Source organism: Colletotrichum fructicola, assembly GCF_000319635.2.
Source record: "Colletotrichum fructicola Nara gc5 chromosome Unknown KSG_Nara_v1_contig04, whole genome shotgun sequence".
NCBI lineage: Eukaryota > Fungi > Ascomycota > Sordariomycetes > Glomerellales > Glomerellaceae > Colletotrichum > Colletotrichum fructicola.
Window position 1 is genome coordinate 5911801 of NW_027094054.1, and position 19147 is coordinate 5930947.

Consider the following 19147-nt stretch of genomic DNA (forward strand, 5'->3'; position numbering starts at 1 on the left):
ACTGCCCAAATCTCAAGGCAGTTTGTTTTATCAAGATGAGAGTTGACCTCAATCAGGTAGGTATGCTCTGAACACTTTAATGAATCATTGGTGCGACAACATGCGCTATGAATACCATTTGCCGTGTCATCTGTGCGGCGCCTCAGCGAACACCGTCGCTGTAGCTTTAGCGGACACGGTGCAGCCACGTTGAACCCAACGGTTCTGGTTTTCCGGCCTTTGTTATTGGCATCCGATGCAAATTCAATGGAAAATTCCGAAGCGTACCCTGGCTATGCAAACACGTATCGATCATGGTTTTCCTTGCACAGTGGTTTTGACTGTGCGTACGTGTTCTTTCTCCTGATCGCATGCATTTCGCTTCGGTCCGGAGGATCAATATCGATTTAGGGAGGGCCAAGATACATAGTAGATAGATCCTTTCAACCCGAGATTCATGATATCGAGAAGCGCCCGTGTATAGTGTGTTGAAATCAGGTAAGAAGGGCTTCCTATTGAGCGTTTTGGCAAGCACTGCCTTCCTTCATGGGATCATTGTCATCGAAGTTGTTCGCTTGGGAGGCGATTAGTGAGCATCGAAATCGTGTGCAACTTTTGAGGTTCAAAAAGATGAGTAAAACGACTTCTCCAAGAGCATAACTTCTGCCCGAGAGCAGTCGCTGTTAATTTATCACAAGTTGGACAGAAAGACAGCTTACGTATTTTGATTGGGGACTGATAGCGAATTTCAAAGTCTTGGCACTTCGCGGAACTCGTACCCATGTCAGAACACGCGGCTGGAAGCAAAACACGACCTATCGTACCCAGAAACATTTTGTCTAGTGGGACGCCGAGCTCCAAAAAGACCATCCAGCTGCAGCTAGTCTTGGTAATAGCTTTCGTCGCAACATTCACCGTTTCCCAAGCGTCCCAATGTTGCATTCGGTTTCCCACGGGCAGCATCTTTGCTTATCTGGAAAAAGCTTGGCTTTCTTGGCTTAACTAGCAAAAGTCTTGTCTCCTTCCAATTCCATCTTTAGTCAATAATATTGGTCTCGCCCGAACGCGGGGTAGTAGTCCAGCCATGCGTGAAAAATCAGCACGAAGGGCAATTAGAAGCTTGGTGCCTGGATGATCGGGTGGCTTTTTCGGCCTGGTCCCGGGGTCCAGCATACGCCGGGACTCGCCAAGAAGTTTGTTTCCTGCCTTTCTGGGACCTGACGGGGACGTCGGAGGGTTGATAGATTTCAGTGATGTCACGTAAGAGCATGGCGGACAGATAAATACAATGGTCATGTCGCATTCATAGATCTCGCTGCGCAGTAGGACGCAGCCCTGACAACGTGCGACTCACTTGGGTTGAGTTCTGAAGGGGCCAAGAAGTGCATCGTCAAATCAGCACAACATGCGTCTCAACTCCATCACCAGCGCAGCGGTCTTGACTGCTGTTGCTGTCCAGGCAAGGGAGCTCCCGAAGGATGAGGCTCGCGCTGCTGGTGTGTTCTATCCCCTAAGAGCCATTCAAAACACTAGCTAATTGTTGCAGAGTTTTATGACTCCGGTGTGATTCACGAGAGGCTCATGGCTAAGAAGATTGTACGTACACAGCTCAGAAAGTATCTGTGATCGGGCCAAGTCTAATAATGATGTCTAGTCCCATTGGGAAGCCGAAGAAGCCGTGGGTCTCATGAACTCATCTCAGTGGCCCAGACTTGGTTACACCAAGTGTATTGATGGCTACGCTGAGGCCATTCCCGACAGCCCGCTGCACAAGTTCAAGTGCAAGAATGTAAGTTGAGAGGTTTGACAAACTCGCAAATCATCGCTCACGGCTATGCTCTCCTCAGATGGACCTCTACGACTTCATCAACCACGCGACGCTCGGGTCTCCGAATACCGATTACCGTGGTAAGAGCGGCAGCTCTTCATGGGGTTGGACCGACCCTGACTCTGGTCGCGAGTTTATCGGTAAGCATTGAAAACACTGACACGACTTCCCACGGACACTGACTGTGAAAATTTAGTCAGCGGCATGTTCGATGGATGTGCTTTCATCGAGATTCTGCCGGAGGGAAAGATGCTGAACCTCGGTTTCCTGTGAGTTCAAGAATGATTAGAATGGCATCGCAGGATTCTACTGACTCAATGCAGTCCGACCTATTCTCCTGTGGGCGACAGAGCTTACTGGCACGAGATCCGGCCTTACAAGAACTACATGCTCATTGGCAGCGAGCTTGAGGGCCACGGCATCCAGATCTTTGACATGACAAAGGTGAGAGCGAACCAAGAGCAAAGGGTTAACGTTCGCCTAACTTGATAACTAGCTCCTCGATATCGATCCATCTGAAGGCCCTATCCTCTTTTCGAATGACAAGGATCTTACAGGCCACTTCATTGAGACGCTTCCCTTGGGACGTAGCCACAACGTTGTTGTCAACGAAGAGGCTAACTATGCCGTTGCTGTCGGCGTTCAACCGCGCAACGTGAGCTGCATGGGAGGTCTTTACTTCTTCAGCCTGGAAGACCCCAGCAACCCTGTTGCACTCGGATGCGATGGACAAGATGGCTACGTTCATGATGTAGGTCTTTGGAGCAGCGAACTGCGTAAGCGCTGTAGGTCATGACTGACATTTCTCGTTCAGGCTCAATGTCTTATCTACCGTGGCCCCGATTCCAAGTACTTCGGGCGGGATATTTGCTATGGATACAACGAAGACACTTTGACTATGTAAGTTGTCATGGAGAAGAATGATTCATGTCTCCACCAGTCCTAATTTGGCTCCTCCTAGCTACGATGTCTCCGACAAGAAGGACTCCAAGATCATCTCTCGCACATCTTATGAGGGCGCCACCTTCACTCACCAGGGCTGGGTCAATGACGTTAACTGGCAAGGTATGTACCGACTACTGAATCGCCTAGAGTAAAACGGCACTGATGGTTCCAGAATGGCTCTTCATGGATGACGAGTATGACGAAGACGAGCTCGCTGGCCCGGCTGCGGATGGATACCCAGTCACGTACATCTGGGACATCTCGAGTCTCGAAAAGCCCCTTCAAAAAGGACTGTTCAAGCACAACGTCAAGGGAATCGATCACAACCAGTACGTTGTCGGCGACCTCCTTGTGCAGTCAAACTACGGCGCAGGTGTTCGGGTCTGGGACATCTCCTCGGTCCCCGAGGATCCCACCGGCAACAGCGTATGCGAGATCGCCTATTTCGACATCTACCCCGAGGATGATTCTTTACCCGGAGGCGGAGCCATCCAGTTCTCTGGAACATGGTCTTCGTACGCGTACTTCAAATCGGGCTTCATTTTCGTCAACACCATTGAGCGCGGTGCTTACCTTGTGAAAATGACAAAGAAGGAGGCATGCAAGCCCAAGACTTGCAACGCGGACAACTGTCTGCGCGCTCTCAGGGCGTCTAGTGTCCCCGGTCGGCTGGAGGAGTCTCAGGAGTTCTGCGGTGAGTTCACGAAGACTGTCATCGCGGGTGTGGCGGTGGTGCCTGCGTACGCTGCTGAGGCTTGCCCGACGAATGTGATTTCGAGGGTCAGCTCAGCTTGCTCATGCCTGCCAACACCGACTGCTTGAACCCTGAAACTGGAGGCCACACCGAAATGAGGTAGAAAAATCCTCTCGCAAATGACGACCAGAAGTGCAGGAGGCCAAGTGTTTACACCTGGAGACCAATGATGTAGCAAGTCAAGGTTCACAGAGAAGATAAAAGTTTGCGCATCTGCAAGAACATCTGATTTTGTGGATATAATGTTTATACAAGAGTCAAAGTGTGTACATGTACCAAAGACAAACAAACAACGCCGATCTAAATGCTATTCCTTGACAACCCGTTGCAATGAACCCCAGTGTTCAATTGCTACCATCGCTTATGCATGTCCGAATTCCCAATCGATCAACTTTGCTCAACCATCAAGAGATGGAGCGCTTAGGAAGGGGGAGCAGTGCCGTTGGGGGGGCTGCCGCCGGCACCACCGCCGCCGGAGTTGGAGTTCTCGACACCGCCGGACTCGTAGCGGAAGGCGGCGGGGGTGACAGTCTGAGACAGGGTGGTGTTGATACCGAAGGCCATCCAAGCAAAGAGGCCGTCAGTGACGCTGTCGCCGAGGAGAGTGTACTCCATCATGGGGTCAACACCGTCGGTGGCGGTCTCCTCGGAAAGGATGGAGTCGTCGGCGTTGGTGGTGAGCTCCTGGGTGTTGGTGTTGTAGGGGGCGAAGGCCTCGACGGCGGAGATGAGGTCCTGGTCGAAGAAGGTCTGGCCGACGTGGGAAGCGGTGATCTCGTTGCCGAGGGTGCCGTTGGAGTAGAGAGTGGCGTTGTGGTGGACCATCAAGTGGATGTGGGTGGCACGGGAGGTGTAGTGGCCGGGGAAGATGGACTCGAACTGGGCAACACCATCCTCATCGGTGGGCTGGATGCCGCGGAGCCAGGTCTTGTCGATGTTGGTCTCGTCGGAGGAGTCGCCGTTACCGCTGGCGACGATGCCGGAGTAGACACCGGTGGAGTTGCAGTGCCACATCTCAAGGTAGACGTTGGGGACAGGCTCACAAGTGTCGACGTCGATGACCTGGTAGTCGAGGACAATGTCGACACCCTCCTGCTCCTCGATGATGTTGCGGCGGACAGACTCGCCAGAGACGTCTGGTAAAAGTGTTAGTATGGAGTGATGATTGTGGAACGCCTGAGTGAGTGTGCTTACAGTAAGGACCCTGGGTAACCTCAGGGGTCAGGACGCAAGAGTTGTTGCCGGAGAAGAGAGTAGCAGCGTCGGTCTCGAGGGTGTAGCCAAGAGCAGTCTGGTTGTGGGACTCGGCGAGGACGGTAGCGGCGTCGCGCTTCTTCAGGCTGCGCTTCTGGCGGGCCTTCTCGACCTGGGCCGAGCGGCGGGCGACGTTGCGGGCAGTGACGCCACGAGCCTTAAGCTTATCGGCGCAGTGAGCCAAGCTGGCGCGCTTGACGTTGCCGAGGAAAGCGCGGCGCTCGGCGATCTCTTCGGTGAGGTCGTGGCCGGGGTGGGCAATGGCGCCGGAGAGGAGGGCCAAGCCGGAGGCGACGGTGGAAAAGCGCATGTTGGCTGTTTGTGACTGGAATGTTGATGAAAAGAAAGTTGCTTATTCGACTTGTTGATGTGAACAAGAGGATGAGTTGGAAGTGAAAGCGAGAGGTAGATGGTTGTGGAGTGAAGGTGATGCTGATGAGGATCTTCTTTTCGGTTCTGGAGGGAATCGAGCTTGGGTTATTATACTCAATGAGATGACATCCAAATCAGAGCCATCCCCCACGAACCGCCTCAGTGCCATGATGGGAGTTCGTCGCATGAGTCCAACAGTGGAGCTCAACCCATCACAGCCATCACAATTAGCCTCCGCCATTGACTCGGGAGACGTGTACGGTGGCTCCGGAAGGCCTCGATTGCGTGGGCTTCCGCCGTGATGGCAGAGCTAGCGTCCAATGCTTCGCCCCTGTCCCGGGCCAGCAACGTCAACTTTCTTTACCCGGCGTAAGGTAGGGACCGTGGTACCGGGGAGACAGAGCCTCGGCCGGTGGGGCCCTTAGACGAAGACGACGACGACGTTGCCCCCTTTGCCCAAATTGCCCCCCTTACTCTGTTTGGCGCAAAAGCCATCAACACCTATGTAGATTCGACGTCTTGGCACGGGGCTAAGGGCGTCGTGGACGGCCGACTGGCGAATGACGGGTTGTGCATAACAAATCCACCCCGGACACCGGCCTCCACATAGGCTAATTTTCTCTCGATCATATTCCGGCAGGGCGAGGAGCGGAGGGCTCCGCGAGCCAGACCAAGCATCCGGATGTGGCCCTACACGCAAGCCTTCCGTCAAAAGTGGAGTCGGTGCCGCCGTTTAAGCCTCCTTTTGAACGGGATGGCATCCCACATGCCGAAACAAAGCCCACTTGGATGGCTTTGGCTTGTTGGTGAGGACGCGTTCACAGACCCGAATTGGCCAACCACGCCCGGTTTGTTGTTTAACTGATGCTGTAAAAATAGACTACCGAGCGGGAGGGCCAGCACACGTTTGCTGCGCAGTGGCTTCGGGAAGTTTTCTAAACTCTCAGGGATGCAGATACCTGTGCCTCCTTACAGCAACATCCCGTCAGCTTGCGGGGTTTGGCTCTACTGCGACCAACCACAATCTTCATTAATGAATTGGTTTATCGTGAGAGGTTGCTACGTTGTTTACTACGCCATAGCCGAGAGTTGACATAGTAGGACTGAGCCGAGGCTTCTTGCCTGTAGGGCGTACTTTAGGCGTCTATCGCCGACGGACGTAAAAAGTGGCTCAGCTCGGGATGCGGGGGTGCTGCTGCGCGTCCCTGGGCCTGGTGATATCACATCTATTGGATTGTGTGATTCGGAGTCGCCTTGCTCTTGGCTTCCGAGTTCATCAATTTGAGATATTGTACCTGGCTGAGAAAGAAGAAAATTCTTCGTTTAGAGCTTGTCCAGTGATACGGGTGCATCCGTGATCGGTTGGTCTGAACTTCTACGATCTTGAGACGGTGACAGGGTGAGATCGAAACGCATCAAAGATCTTGTTTCGTCCGATTGTCTGATGGCCATCAAGTGTTCAGGCTCTACAAGTTGCACATGACGATCAACTCTTGTATATCGGTCCCCACAGGATAGGTAGCCTTAAAGCTTGGTCACGACGATCCAAAGGCTGACATCGAAGTCCTTGGCTTCACCACGGAGCTGGCGACCAATTGAGTTCCAGTCGATGTCATCTCAGGAGCCACTACATGTTGCATTCTATCTTCCCAAAATACTTCTCATCGCAAGCTTTACAAGGATTTCGTAGTATCCCGTCAACCAGCATCCAGGTTATCATGTCGAGCATCAAGGCTTTTTCTCCCTCCCAGCAAGCTCTCTCAAATTAAACCATCCAGAATCGTCAGCTCGACGTGAATTAGATAAGTGCCGATTGGACAGCCAGACTCGAGGTTAAAGAAAGCAAGCATTCCGGGAGGCAGGCATTTTCGGGAGGTGGCATGGACGGTGGGCGCTGTTGGGACGGGCCACTCCACGATGCCCACATTTGAAGGGATTAGGAGTTGGGAACGCGCAATGGCACTCCCTCAATCTACGATGGTGTTACAGCAACTCCTCATTTCCCTCATCCCACCGGCGCCCAATCATGTGTGTTGTCAGAATCTCTACCGGTAACTGTAAAGATCTGCCTTGTACGCGTACCCCGTTGAGCTGTCAGCCTGTCGGCAACATACATTTTCGGCGAGGCTCTGAAGACCCGAACCCGAACCGGATCCTCGTCAGCGACCACCCGTGCCGTCTCTGAATTCAGGCAAGGCTCTGTCACCTGAGCCGTTTTTGAGTCTAAGAAAATTCTCCTACCTCCATCTCTACAGCGAAAATGTCTCAGCCAGACTCGCGGCTCTCATTGACAAGATGAATCGGTAGTTGTCCGATAGGTCGCTAACAACGCCGCAGGTGACGTACTGATGAGAGGCCCTTGAAGAGCACCGCGGAAACTGAGCGTAGCGGCTGCACAGCCTGCACAAATGCGTACCCAGGTCACAATTTTAAGAATTAGAGTGGTAAAAGACAGGGATTCAGGGGTCGGTCATGGGCCCGCGGGAAGTGGGAACAGTACGTACTACGCCCTAAGCCACATCGTCATGCGCCCTCGACGATCCCAACTGGCGGAACGCGCCCGTTGACGCGTCTGCGACCGGCCAACATGCCAAATCCACCAGACTCGGCCGAGGAACGGCTGCATTTGTCATCCCGAATCAAAGGCGCTGCTGTCTCTGGCGCCATCATGGCGGACCCACGGATTGATATCGATGATCGAGACCGTTCGTTACAATCCATCGTCTCTGAGAGTGGAAAAAGCCTGGTTGATCAGCTCCTAGACGTCCAGAAAGCCATTGTCCGACCAATCAAAACCTCTACAATTCGTCAGGAAATTAGATGTGCTCTACTTCGAACCAGACAACAAACGCGGCGCAGGCAGTGATGATACTCGTTCTCCGGGGAAATGGCGACGTCGAAGAGGGTACAACGCCGAAGCAAATAGCGACTATGTTGCTGTATCTTGGACTTGGAATGCTGCGCAGGACGATGACCCAAGGTCTGGAGGCTACAAGGTAGAGACATCATTGAAAGACGACTTCCAACCGTCAAAGGTGCGCGACCAGGTCTTCGAGAGAATTCAGCACTACACAGATGCCCACTCAGGACAGTTGAAGTACGTGTGGATAGACCAGCATTGCATCGTCCAAAAAGAAGGGCCAGAGAAGACCCAAGGAATGCAAGCGATGGACCTGGTCTACGGACTGAGCGGCCATCCAATCTCCTTACTCGCAAGACGGATCAATTCCGAGGACGTGCGTCTCTTGGCCGACATCCTCGAAGGCGTCTTTATTACCCACATGACGGGTTCTGCGGAGTTCAGGCTGAGTCCCCTGGCGGTATCATCGTCTCAGGTACTTGAGGATGCCATGAAACTTCTGGAAGCAATCACATCCGACTTGTGGTGGAGCAGGGCCTGGACCTTTCAGGAGAAGTATCTCAGCGAAAGCAAGATGAAGCTCCTGATCCCCCACTTCTCGGACAAGGAGCTTGAAAAGGAGAAGAAGCATAAGAAGAAGGTCTTCGGCACAGCCGTCGGCGAGCTATGCGTCAAGTCCATCGACTTTCATAGACAGGTGACACAGCTTTGTCTAGCCTGCAAGAAAGAGAGGCCGAATCTGGCCGCCAGTGCAGATCGCATTCTCGGGAAGGCCTCCAACTACGAGATCTTGCTGCGAGATACGGCCCCTGACGCACAGTACCTGACTCGATGGTCCCAGTCGCCGAGGATAATCAAAGACATTGAGCCACGCGAAAGCAAATTTTGTTCCGACAGGCTGGCGATCATCGCCAACTGTTGCCAGTATTCCATCCGGCTGGACGATGTCAAATTGCGGAGAGGCAATCACAGTGTAAGCCTGGCCCTGCTGGCTTTGTACCTTCTCAACGGGGAGATGATAAAGAATGAGCCTTTGGACAGAGAGCAGAAACAAGATTGCTTGCAGAAGACGGTCTCGAGCTTTATCGAGGATGAATCCTTTGATGGTTTCTGTCCACCACATTCCAAAAAGCCGCTTCTCTTCAACAATGGATGTCGCTTTAACAACGTCGTACTCACACCCCGAGGTATGCTAACCAAGGGTCACCTGTGGAAACTTCAACTTCGGTTCCAGGTTCCGATTGAACAATTTCCGTCCAGGAAAGATGACAGAAACCCGCTGGCTAGACAAGACTATGTACTTTGGCGGCTGAGCCAGCTTCAGCATGTTCTGGAGTTACTTGGGTACGCGCCAATTGCAAAAGAACTTGCAAAATTCATCGACAAGAGCCTGCATTTTGATGACAATGAGTCATTTTCTCGATGGTACACGAGAACCATGGCCAAAATGGTGGTGGCCGCGATGGATGCCCATAAGCCGCTGTGTCTTGGGGGGATTCTAGAAGGTGACAGCGATTTTTCTTACAAGGGCATCTTCATACTTGACGATTGCGAAGAATTTCCAGTGTGTAGCGAGTGGGATACTGACGAGGATTGGTCGGGAGAAGAAGATGCAGTAGGCCAGCTTGAATCAGAATTCGGCAGCGGCAGCAGCAGCGACAGCGACAGCGAGAGTGAACACTCGTACGGGTTCACCATCGACAAACCCGAGTCTTTGGCGGACGAACCGATATACGTCTTCACTTCATCCAAACCGAAAGAAGAGGGATCTCGTAATTCGTACCCCAACGATATTGACAAACATGTCTCTATTGAGATTGAATCACAGGGAGCTCGATTAGAGGATGGCTACCACCGTCCAAACTTGGTCACGAAGAGATGGATCAACGGTCTGTGTTTCTTCCGCGGTCATCCTCGACAGGAGGTTGTGTTCCCCTGGCATCCCGCTTTGACAAACAATCGCGGCGTCTAGACTTCGAGTGTTCAATAGACGTCTGCTTAATGTTAAATATGCTGTAGATAAAATAAGATGCCGGTGGGAGACTTTCACGAAATTGCACGTCAGCGGTTCGGTCCTTTTACCGCAAACTTCCGTCAACCCCCTTCAGCTGGGCTCATCCCCGTAACGTCACAGTAAAGTTTACGATCCCCACTCCTCACCATTGCGCCCACAGAGCCATGGTAAATGTATGGGGAAATTGTATATGTGTGTAAAAGAGACAGCGGCGAGGACATTTCACGAGCAATTGTGGGAGAAATCAACACATCAATGGTGGTCGAGGAAGGAAGTCTATTCATCCCTTTAATTTATTAATTTTGTCTTCAAAATTGCTGACCGGGCGGTTGGTCGCCAGTGGGGGTGTTGCTTGGTGATCAGCATCAATCACACAAATGTTTCTCCCAAGCCCCCCATGAGAACTGCAGACTCTCTCGGATAGTAAGGTTGAACAAGTCTGACTCACATCTGAATATGTATAACCACCTTTCTTATAGCCTTCTCTAGTTTGGGAAATTCTCTACATGTACTTGTGGAGCTATCTAGCAAAGAACTCCAACTTTCTATAAATACTTCTCATTGAAGTTTATGTTTTGAATTTCGCATAGAGCGAGTCCTTACAACAATGCGATTGAAGATATTGGCCTTCCAGTGCCTCATATAACAGCAAGAGACGACATTCACCCTTCTCGGGGCCAGCAGGGTTTCGCGTATCTGAAGCCAATGGCAACGGTGCTAAACACCATACAAGATCCCGTAAAGACAACCACCCCTTTGTACTTGACCAGACCATAACTCTCCGCCGACGTGATGTGATGTAGGAGGTTTCCGCTTATTGGCCCAGCCAAAACATTGCCTACTCCTTTTCCAAAATTGAAAAGGCTAAAGATCATGGGAACAGCAGTCGAGTCGGTGCTCACTGCAGTTGTCATTCTTGCCCACATGGCTGTGAAGCCAGCTGCGAAGAAGCCGTAGACCAAGGCGAAGACGATGAGAAGCGGCAGGGTGTGGGCAAGACCCCACAGGGCGAATGCTGAAGTTGCTGAAATGACCGTGGAAACAATAGTCAGTGCCTCGAGGGGCACCTTTCTGTCAGACAGCCAACCGAAGGTGAGCTGGCCGGCAACTTGCGAGACGCTCATCAAAGCAAGCAGGAGAGCACCGTCTCTTCCGCTAAGGCCGATGGATGCGGCATAAGACGGCAGCCACAAAGACGGAAAGAAGTAGCCCAAGCCTTGCGCAATGTTTGAGATGGAGAAGACCCAGAAGAGGGCATCGCGAAGAAAGCTCCAGTCCATGCGGGTTGAGGTGCTGTGAACGGAAGTCGGCAAGCGGCCTTTCAAGAACGGGATCAACGGCCCAGTCAAGACGAACAGAGCAACAGCGATAGCTCGCAGCGTCGTCTGGTAGCCGTACTTGTCTAGGAGTGCCTCGATGGCGAATGGGAAGACGGCCCCTGAGACACCCGACGAGCTACATAAGAGTCCGTAAGCCATGCCGCGGCGGGTGATCCAGTACTCGTTGACCATGGTAAGGATCGGGTAGTAGAAAATGAGGAATCCGACTCCGTAAGCGACTCCTTGAGTGAGGATGAGAGTCTCGACGGTGGTGCAGAATGAGGCGGAGACGACTCCACCTATGCATATGAGCCCTAGCTACCACATCAGTGACTTTCCATGAAGATTCGGTACATATGGCCACCTACATCCAGCCCAAATCATCTGCGTCTGAAAACGTTGGAATCGCTTAATCAAGGGTGTAACGGCCGGTGCGCCGAGATAACTGATACCAGAAGCGACACTCCCAACGACCGGGATGTAGCGGTTGCTCTCAAAGGCAGGCTGTTTAGAGTAGTAGTTCTGAAAGACACCGAACGAGAGCGGAAAGCCTGACATGAATCAGCCGTTGACGCTGCGAATATAAGGCCGAAAGGTTGTTTCACCCCACAAGAGAGCCTCGAAAACAAACGCAGTCAAGAGAAGCTTCCATGCCGCGAAGCCTCGGTCAGTGGGCTCGAGCTGATGGTGATGCTGCACTCCATGGCTTTCGGTCGAATCACTCGGGCCGATTATTCGTTCGTCTGTGTGAAAGGAAGCGGCCGAAGGCGTCGCCAGTTCGATTGATTCCACGTTCGAATGAGCGGACATGTTGAAATGTCTACGCGAGAGAATGCTGGCAATGAGAAGATGTCTGGATGATAGCATTTTATGAGTGACCCGATATCACGGCTGCGGGGAATGTGAGCCGAGGCTAGCCTTGGTGCTCCGGTGATCGCTGATCTTGTATGCTTGGCGCCGACGGCTAGTCGTTCTCATGACATTCGGTAGCGTTTACCACCACTTTCATAGTAGCAATGCCATCACGCGTTTTACTTGATAGCGCATGCTAGACAGATACATCGGATACTTTGAGACGGATTGAACCTGCTTCGCAAGTCGCAGTGAAGCACTCCTTCACTCCAGTATCTCCCCTCCTGAGCCCTGGCTTCCATCCTTAGATCCCAGGTAAATAATGTCGTGGAAAATTTGAAGCCACCCGCTCTCTTCTCTTCTCCACCAATACTGCACTTTCACCATGAGTGAATCGTCCTTGTCGATGGCATCAACGGGCTCATCCCACAAGTCGACTCTCATCCCGACCCAGCCCTCCGACCTGGCCTTTGCCTTGACGTCCTCGGCCGAAGCAAAGCCAGCGGGGCTGACATGCTCATCAGTGCCGAACTCAAATTCGGTGTCTGTCAATGGCCGTATGGTATAGTAGCCTTTGGACTTGAGTGTGCCTGTATTTTCCTCTGCGAGAGAGCTTTTCTTAGGAGCCGTCTCGTGAAGGTATCGCACGATGGTCTCCCTGTCGCAGGCAGCAAACGAGGGTTTAGGTCGACATATCTGGTAGCATGACGGAGAAAAAAAAGGCTCCCTTGGCGTCGATATCCTTGGTGTGGCGGTAGGAGGCGTAAAGCTCTTTTAGGTGACTGACAAGCGCTGGATCGATCTGAGGAGATGCCATGATCGCGGATAATGGTGTCGCAGACCCAGCCGATGTGTCCTATGGAATGATTAGAAACAACGTTTGTTCAGTTCTGAGCAGGGCCGTAGTCAAGCACAACCCATTGGGGATGCGACTCGTGCTAGGCCAGATCGTGTCAGCTTTTAGCGTGGTATCAGCACACCATGAGATGCGTGCCCTGCCGCCTGCCATATGCCAAGGTCAATTGATGAAGGTCCCAATTGCAGAGATGTCACCAAGAAAAGGTAATATGAGCGCTGGTTGCATTCAGGATTTCAGATATCGTGCAACTTGCCCTCGCCATATTCAGACCGGCCGCAACCCGACGCCGACCCGGAGCAGCAAAGACGGCATTTTGACGTGGCGTTCCTGTCTTAGATGTGGCACTCCGGACTTGATGTGGGGGAACTCCGTCTCTCGTCCTGTCGAGAACTCATTAAAGCACACATGGGGACGGGAAGCCGATCTCAATGAGTGGTGTATCATTACTATTGTTCTATGTTTTCGCCCGCGAACGCAAGTGCGTGTTTTGGTATCAAGTATCCACAGCGTCAATCCTTTCTTCGTCCCGACCGGCGTCTCTAAACGTTTTCTTACGGCCTCAGACCCGTCACCAATCATGGATCATCTTTGATATCCCTTGGCCCAATCCTTTGGCTCAATGCCACAAGCCGGATGAGCGGCATAAATGGCCACCGTACGGAGCCGAAGGTCCGTGTTCGTAGGCCGAAATGTCCGTCTCCGGGGCGGCTCTCCCCGTTAAACTTTCGCCTCCCCGATGAACCAAACTCAATTATACAACCTTCAACTTAAGTCCAACCTGTACCGTACGCGCAGCGATGAACACGCCCACAGCCGCGAGCATAGCAAACCCGCAGAACAGCTGCAGGCCGAGGAAGCTGCCGCCCTGCGAGGCGACAATCGCGCCGGCAATGGGGCTGCCCGTCAACGCGCCAAAGGACTGCACGGCAAACGCGGTTCCGGTCCGGATGCCGATCTGTCTTATGTCCGAGATTTGGGCAATCAGCGCCGGGGCCAGTGAGATGAAGCCGCCCGACGAGAAGCCGAAGATGACGAGGAAGACGATGATGGCGGCGTTGCTCTTGCCTGGAATCCAGAGCGCGAGGCAGAAGAGGGCGCTGATGAAGGTGATGAGAATCATGACGTTGTAGCGGCCCATCTTGTCGGCGACGATGCCCGGGATGATGCGGCCGAGGATGCTGACGGCGTTCATGATGGGGAGCAGGTAGATCACCAGGTTCTCGTCCATGCCCTGCGCCCGCGCCTGCAGGATGACAAAGTTGAACGGCAGGAACATGCCCCAGAAGAAGAGGAACAGGCCAAAGATGGTGATGGCGAAGGCGGGCTGGCGGAAGCCGTCGAGGTACTCTTGCAGGACGAAGGGCCGCGGCCTGGGCGGCAGGCGCGACTTGACCGTCAAGCACGCGATGCTCAGCAGGAAGAGGAACAGGAAGGCGACGGTGCGGATGGCCCACGGGAAGCCGACCTGCGGGATCATCTTGGACATCATGATGGGCAGGATTACGCCGCCAAGCGAGGACCCCGAGACCATGATGCCTAGGGCGGCACCCCTGCGGCGGAAGAACCACGACGTGACGGAGGCCATGCAGGCGTTGAAGGCGGCGCTGGATCCGATGGAGGATACCAGACTTTGGGCGAGGATGAACTGGTAGTACTGCGTCGACAGCGAGGTCATCATCAGGCCGAAGACGTACACGATCGTGCCGCCGTAGAGGAGGTATTTCGGGCCGTATGAGTCGTACAAGCGACCGAACTACGACAAGTCAGCGACATCACTTCGATCGGAAAATGGCAAACCTACCAGAGCGCCCATGAATGTCATCGTCCACACCTGCAAACTCGTAATCCACGACACCGTCGAAGAAGGATACTCCCTCAACGGGCCCTCCAGGTAATACGCCTGGAAGACGCCAACGCAGTTGATCAGCCCGAACGTGCAGAACAGCGCGCACCAACCGCCAAAGACAACGAGCCAGGCCTGCGTGCCGCCGTCCGGGAAGTCAGCGGGGTTGAAGCCCGGCGCGGCGGCTGCGGGTAGCGCTGCAGGTACGTCGCCATCTTTCTTGGCATCCTGACCGTCGGCGGCCGGCGACGGTGACGCCAAGCCGCCCTTTTCGATGTCGGCCTCGGCGACGTTGGCGGGTTCCGGGTAGATGTTTGCCTCGGTCTCGCGCTGCTGAGAGGGGATGCGCTCCATTGATGGATGGCGGGTGGAGGACCCGTAGGGCGAGCGGTCCCCCGTCTCCTCCGTCTTTTCTGGATCCGTCCTTGCGGGGGCTTGTGGCTTCTCCATCACCGTCGAGGAGTTGGACGACGTCGAGAGGGCGTCGTTGGAGCGCATTGCTGCGGTGGGAGTTGGTGTTTGGAACTGATCTTTCTCTCCGTGATCGATGTGTTGTTCCCTTGGTTCAGTCTTGTTATTATTTGAGGGGTAGCCTCTCGAGTGAGAGATCTCAGTGCACCCCTTTTGTTGATCGTTCCAGGCGAAAAAAATCTCGCACAAAAGAACCCTGCTGGCCGATGAGATGTGGTGGGGCCGGGTGGCTGTCTGTCGCGTTTCTCTCGTGGTGGCGAGCTTGTCTCGATGGATGGCCAAGATCGGATGGCAGCTCAACGAACTTTGTATCTTCGGAAGGAGCCATCAGGCGACGGATTCAAACAATGGCGGATACACAACGCCTGTTTGTCATGATGCAGCTCAGCTGGCAGGATGGGCAAGATTAATAATTGGAGAGCCAGGCAGATGAGGAAGAGACACGGCGAATTCGACACTCCAGGCTCGCGTTCTTCTCGCTCTTTACCATGGTATTCTTGCTAGGCTCGGAGAAAAAGCAGCTCCAGTATGTGCGGGAACGCAGTAGGCTGCCGCCAGCTTTCCTTCTGACAGCCCTCTGACAGACCCATGCTCGGGTTTAGACGCCATGCTCTTCTTGATCGACGCAATTCTGGGTCACCCCCTCTGAGATTCTGGGGACTCGGGGAAGAGGGGGTTGGGTTGGGCTCCACGCCGCCCGGGGTTAAACAGCTTCGGCCGCTTGATAGCTCTTTACCGCGTTGGGTATCTGTAGCTCGTTCAAGATCCGTTGGTCTTGACCGGCCGAAGTACGTAAATTGCCGGGCAAGCGACGAATGATTGCGCTGCTAATGCTGCTAGTTATTGTGAAAGATCTGTCGGGGTGATGTCCGCGCATTCTTTCACTCCCTTGCCTGCAGAGAGCGACCGTGGAAGAAGCAGTCTGGTCTTCCACACAGTAGTGGACGTCGGAGATCGTGTCACTCTTTCCTTCTTCTTTTCCCGAAGAGACTAATGCGACAAAGCTACTCGCAAAAGGAATCAAACGGTGCAGCTTAGCGCTGAGAAAGTCGGTCAGCGGCCCTCAATTGCCACGAGAACTATTGCGTCTTCATTTTTTTCTTCAGACGGCATTGTGCTGCCGGTGAGGTGCGTAAAATGGCTGCACAGTTGGTAAGCAAGTTCATTCTCAGCGCCCCCAGATTGAGCTTCTAGAGATTCGCTACGCAGCAGATTGCGAGTCCCATAATGTGGTTCTTCAGCGCTTGAAAAGACCGAGATGGCTGTGAGATGATGAGATCTGACGCCGGGGGGAACATCCTGGCCCGGAGCTGGCTTCCGATGTGGGGGGCGCGGATGGTCCCTTTGGCTCGGCGTTGAGACGAAAACGCGAGGCCCGAACATCTGGAATTGAAATGGCACGTTGAACCTCTTCCAATCACTAGGTGCAAACAGTTGCAAAGGGTGTGCTCGGCTTTCGGTTCGGAAATCGAGCCAGTGTTTTCAGGTACGCTAAACAATTAGAATGTACGTAGATATTGACACCAGTCCCAGCGACTTTGGTCTCTGTGCATAGTGAAGCCACCACGTGGAATAGACGTGCGCGCCGTCAACCAAGCTTCTTTTGATGGAACGCCAATGCGTCTGGGCTTATTTGCTGGAGATTGGGCCCTTATCAGTCGGAGAACGAGACACATGAGATCTCCGAGATCCAATCTCACGTCGGAATGCATCCGTAACTATGTCCGCACACCCGTGGCTGACATATCTGATCCGGACGGACACAGGCCCGTCTCACGCGCCCGCTATTGAGCCGCGTCTCTCCTGGTGGTCAAGTTTGATCTGTTGTATTACACAGTAGATGTACATTTGTCAGCCTTATGGCTGCGTGGTGTGATTGTGAACAATCCTTTGCGGCGTAGCGACGCCTTGCTCTTTAACTCCGGCTTCGTAGTGATTCTACCTCACAAACTCCTTCAGATCCTTGGCGTCCTCAAAGTTGACCTTGCCATCGCGGCTGATGTTGGCGACATGGATGGCTGAGGGGCCCTGCTTAACTGACGCGGGCGGCTTGGCCTCGGCTTTGGGCTTCGTGGTGAGCTCAACCGCCTCAGCAGCAACGCCGGCAGGCGCGTCCGCGATCTCGTTGACTTCCTTGTTGGTGAGAGAGTCAGCGACTCTGACGCCTCTGCTGGACATCAGGATGGTGGTAGGTCCGCGGAATTGGAGGAACAGGCGGTCGCCCCAGATGGTGCGACGCAGCGTTGTTCGCAAAGAGAAGAGCCAGCGCGCGAGGGTCTTGTAGGTGCTGGTGTCTCGCATGTTCTTGATGAACTCGGTCTCGGGAAGGAGGCCAGTGATGCTTGGGACCTGGAAGCGCAGAATATTGGACTTGAGGCGGAAGGGGAGAGGGGGGTTCCGGGAAACTGAGTATGCGACCACGTGGGAAGGGTGGGCAACGAACTCTTCGCCCTCGGAAAGGTTGAGCTCGTAGATCTGGCCCGGAGACGACAGCGCTGCCAGGCCACGGCCGGTAAGGTGGGTGTTTCCCCAGTGGGCGACGGATAGACCACGGGCGATGCGGGGAGATACAGAAAGAGTGTGTCCCGTCCATGCGAGGAGCGCATTGCGCTGGGTGATCATGTAGTCGGTCGTGCCATCGAGGTGGAGGACAGAAAACGTTGTGGTTGGCGACTTTGTGGAAATGAGAGCCGTCAGAGGCGTCGAGGAGGAAATGCGCTGATAGAGGAAAGGAACGCCGAGGAAGGCTCGTGTGAAGGGGGAAAGAATCGAGAGTGTGGATTGGGCCTGTACGGAAGGTCAGCACTATCGATGGTGTTCGTCGTGGTATGTTCCCTCACATTCTCAGCCTTGCCCGCGACGGCAACGAGAGTGCCTCTCCTCGTGTATAGCTGTTGCGAGGCAGACAGGGTGACGGAGAGGAGGGAATAGGGCGAGCCGAGGACCTCGAAGCGGGCATCTGCATATGATCGTGTTAGCACGGAGCCCCACGATAGTCCCTCAAGGTAATCGCGTACCGGCCGAGTCCCTCAGGGCGGTGCCTCGAGCTCCGAAAACATCCCCGCCAACCTTTGGAGCTTCAGTCGTCGGTGCCGCACTGATTTGGATGCTCCTGCACTGCCGGCAGACGTAGGAGGGCGTCTGTCCCGGTCGCGCACCGCGAGCTGTCCTCAGCAGGGACAATTGGGCACGCATGGCGGACATTTGGGGGGTGATGACGTCGGTCGTTGGATCGTGACCTCGAAGCTCCAGACCAGCAGCTCCTGGCGGCTCGATCACGAATTGAAGATGCAACGGCAAAAAATCGGAGCGGAGCTGGCGGGGGCCGGGAGAACCTGGCTTCCGGGCCGAGACTCAGTGAAGGTTGGAAGGTAGGAAGGTCCAGGACCTGACCCGTGCCTGCCCACCTTCCCAGTGCTTAGGTAAGACCGCATCAGGTACGTCTCTTTTCACCGCTCACCTTCGCAAACGGCTTAGCGCCATCACCCCGGCGACGACTTATGACGCGGGCCTGTTGACAAGGGTCTCGGACCCTCACTTTTGCATATTCCTTGCACAACACTGAATCCGTCGAATCCACGCCTGAACCCTTCCAACTTGGAAACCTTAGGCAACCTCGAAATCGTCAAATCTCTTTCTCATCAAACCAATTTCCCGCCTTCGCGTCCCCTCGAAACCGACACGACGGCGACGACGACACGCTTCGCTCTGCGTCTCTGTCTCCCCTCCGTTCCTCACCTGCGTGTCCAGGCAGCTTGCTACCTCCTCCCAAGTAATCCTGGACTGACTGTGGCCCA

General features: G+C 53.9%; 6 protein-coding genes across 6 annotated transcripts; 2 read left to right on the forward strand and 4 right to left on the reverse strand.

The window, feature by feature from the left end:
* Nucleotides 1-1384: 1384 nt before the first annotated feature.
* CGGC5_v008532 (uncharacterized protein) lies at nucleotides 1385-3574 on the forward strand (the record flags this gene model as incomplete). The annotated part of the gene is made up of 10 exons (XM_032028459.1): nucleotides 1385-1475; nucleotides 1526-1575; nucleotides 1634-1768; nucleotides 1827-1947; nucleotides 2004-2076; nucleotides 2131-2251; nucleotides 2304-2558; nucleotides 2622-2707; nucleotides 2769-2872; nucleotides 2925-3574. 10 exons carry the CDS (start codon nucleotides 1385-1387, stop codon nucleotides 3572-3574), a joined length of 1686 nt encoding a protein of 561 aa, XP_031892110.1.
* A 352-nt stretch (nucleotides 3575-3926) lies between these two features.
* Nucleotides 3927-5070, reverse strand: CGGC5_v008533 (uncharacterized protein; the record flags this gene model as incomplete). Its single annotated transcript, XM_032028471.1, has 2 exons — nucleotides 3927-4642; nucleotides 4701-5070. 2 exons carry the CDS (start codon nucleotides 5068-5070, stop codon nucleotides 3927-3929), a joined length of 1086 nt encoding a protein of 361 aa, XP_031892111.1.
* Nucleotides 5071-8299: 3229 nt separating this feature from the next.
* Nucleotides 8300-9964, forward strand: CGGC5_v008534 (uncharacterized protein; the record flags this gene model as incomplete). The annotated part of the gene is made up of 1 exon (XM_032028482.1): nucleotides 8300-9964. One exon carries the CDS (start codon nucleotides 8300-8302, stop codon nucleotides 9962-9964), a length of 1665 nt encoding a protein of 554 aa, XP_031892108.1.
* Nucleotides 9965-10668: 704 nt separating this feature from the next.
* SLC16A12 (Monocarboxylate transporter 12) lies at nucleotides 10669-11883 on the reverse strand (the record flags this gene model as incomplete). Its single annotated transcript, XM_032028493.2, has 2 exons — nucleotides 10669-11639; nucleotides 11694-11883. 2 exons carry the CDS (start codon nucleotides 11881-11883, stop codon nucleotides 10669-10671), a joined length of 1161 nt encoding a protein of 386 aa, XP_031892109.2.
* Nucleotides 11884-12441: 558 nt separating this feature from the next.
* asaE-11 (MFS transporter asaE) lies at nucleotides 12442-15377 on the reverse strand (the record flags this gene model as incomplete). Its single annotated transcript, XM_032028504.1, has 4 exons — nucleotides 12442-12767; nucleotides 12965-13033; nucleotides 13826-14789; nucleotides 14838-15377. The coding sequence occupies 4 exons, from the start codon at nucleotides 15375-15377 to the stop codon at nucleotides 12442-12444; spliced, it is 1899 nt and encodes a 632-aa protein (XP_031892114.1).
* A 1911-nt stretch (nucleotides 15378-17288) lies between these two features.
* On the reverse strand, nucleotides 17289-18545 carry CGGC5_v008537 (Altered inheritance of mitochondria protein 24; the record flags this gene model as incomplete). Its single annotated transcript, XM_032028510.1, has 3 exons — nucleotides 17289-18137; nucleotides 18191-18309; nucleotides 18368-18545. The coding sequence occupies 3 exons, from the start codon at nucleotides 18543-18545 to the stop codon at nucleotides 17289-17291; spliced, it is 1146 nt and encodes a 381-aa protein (XP_031892112.1).
* Between the last annotated feature and the right edge of the window lie 602 nt (nucleotides 18546-19147).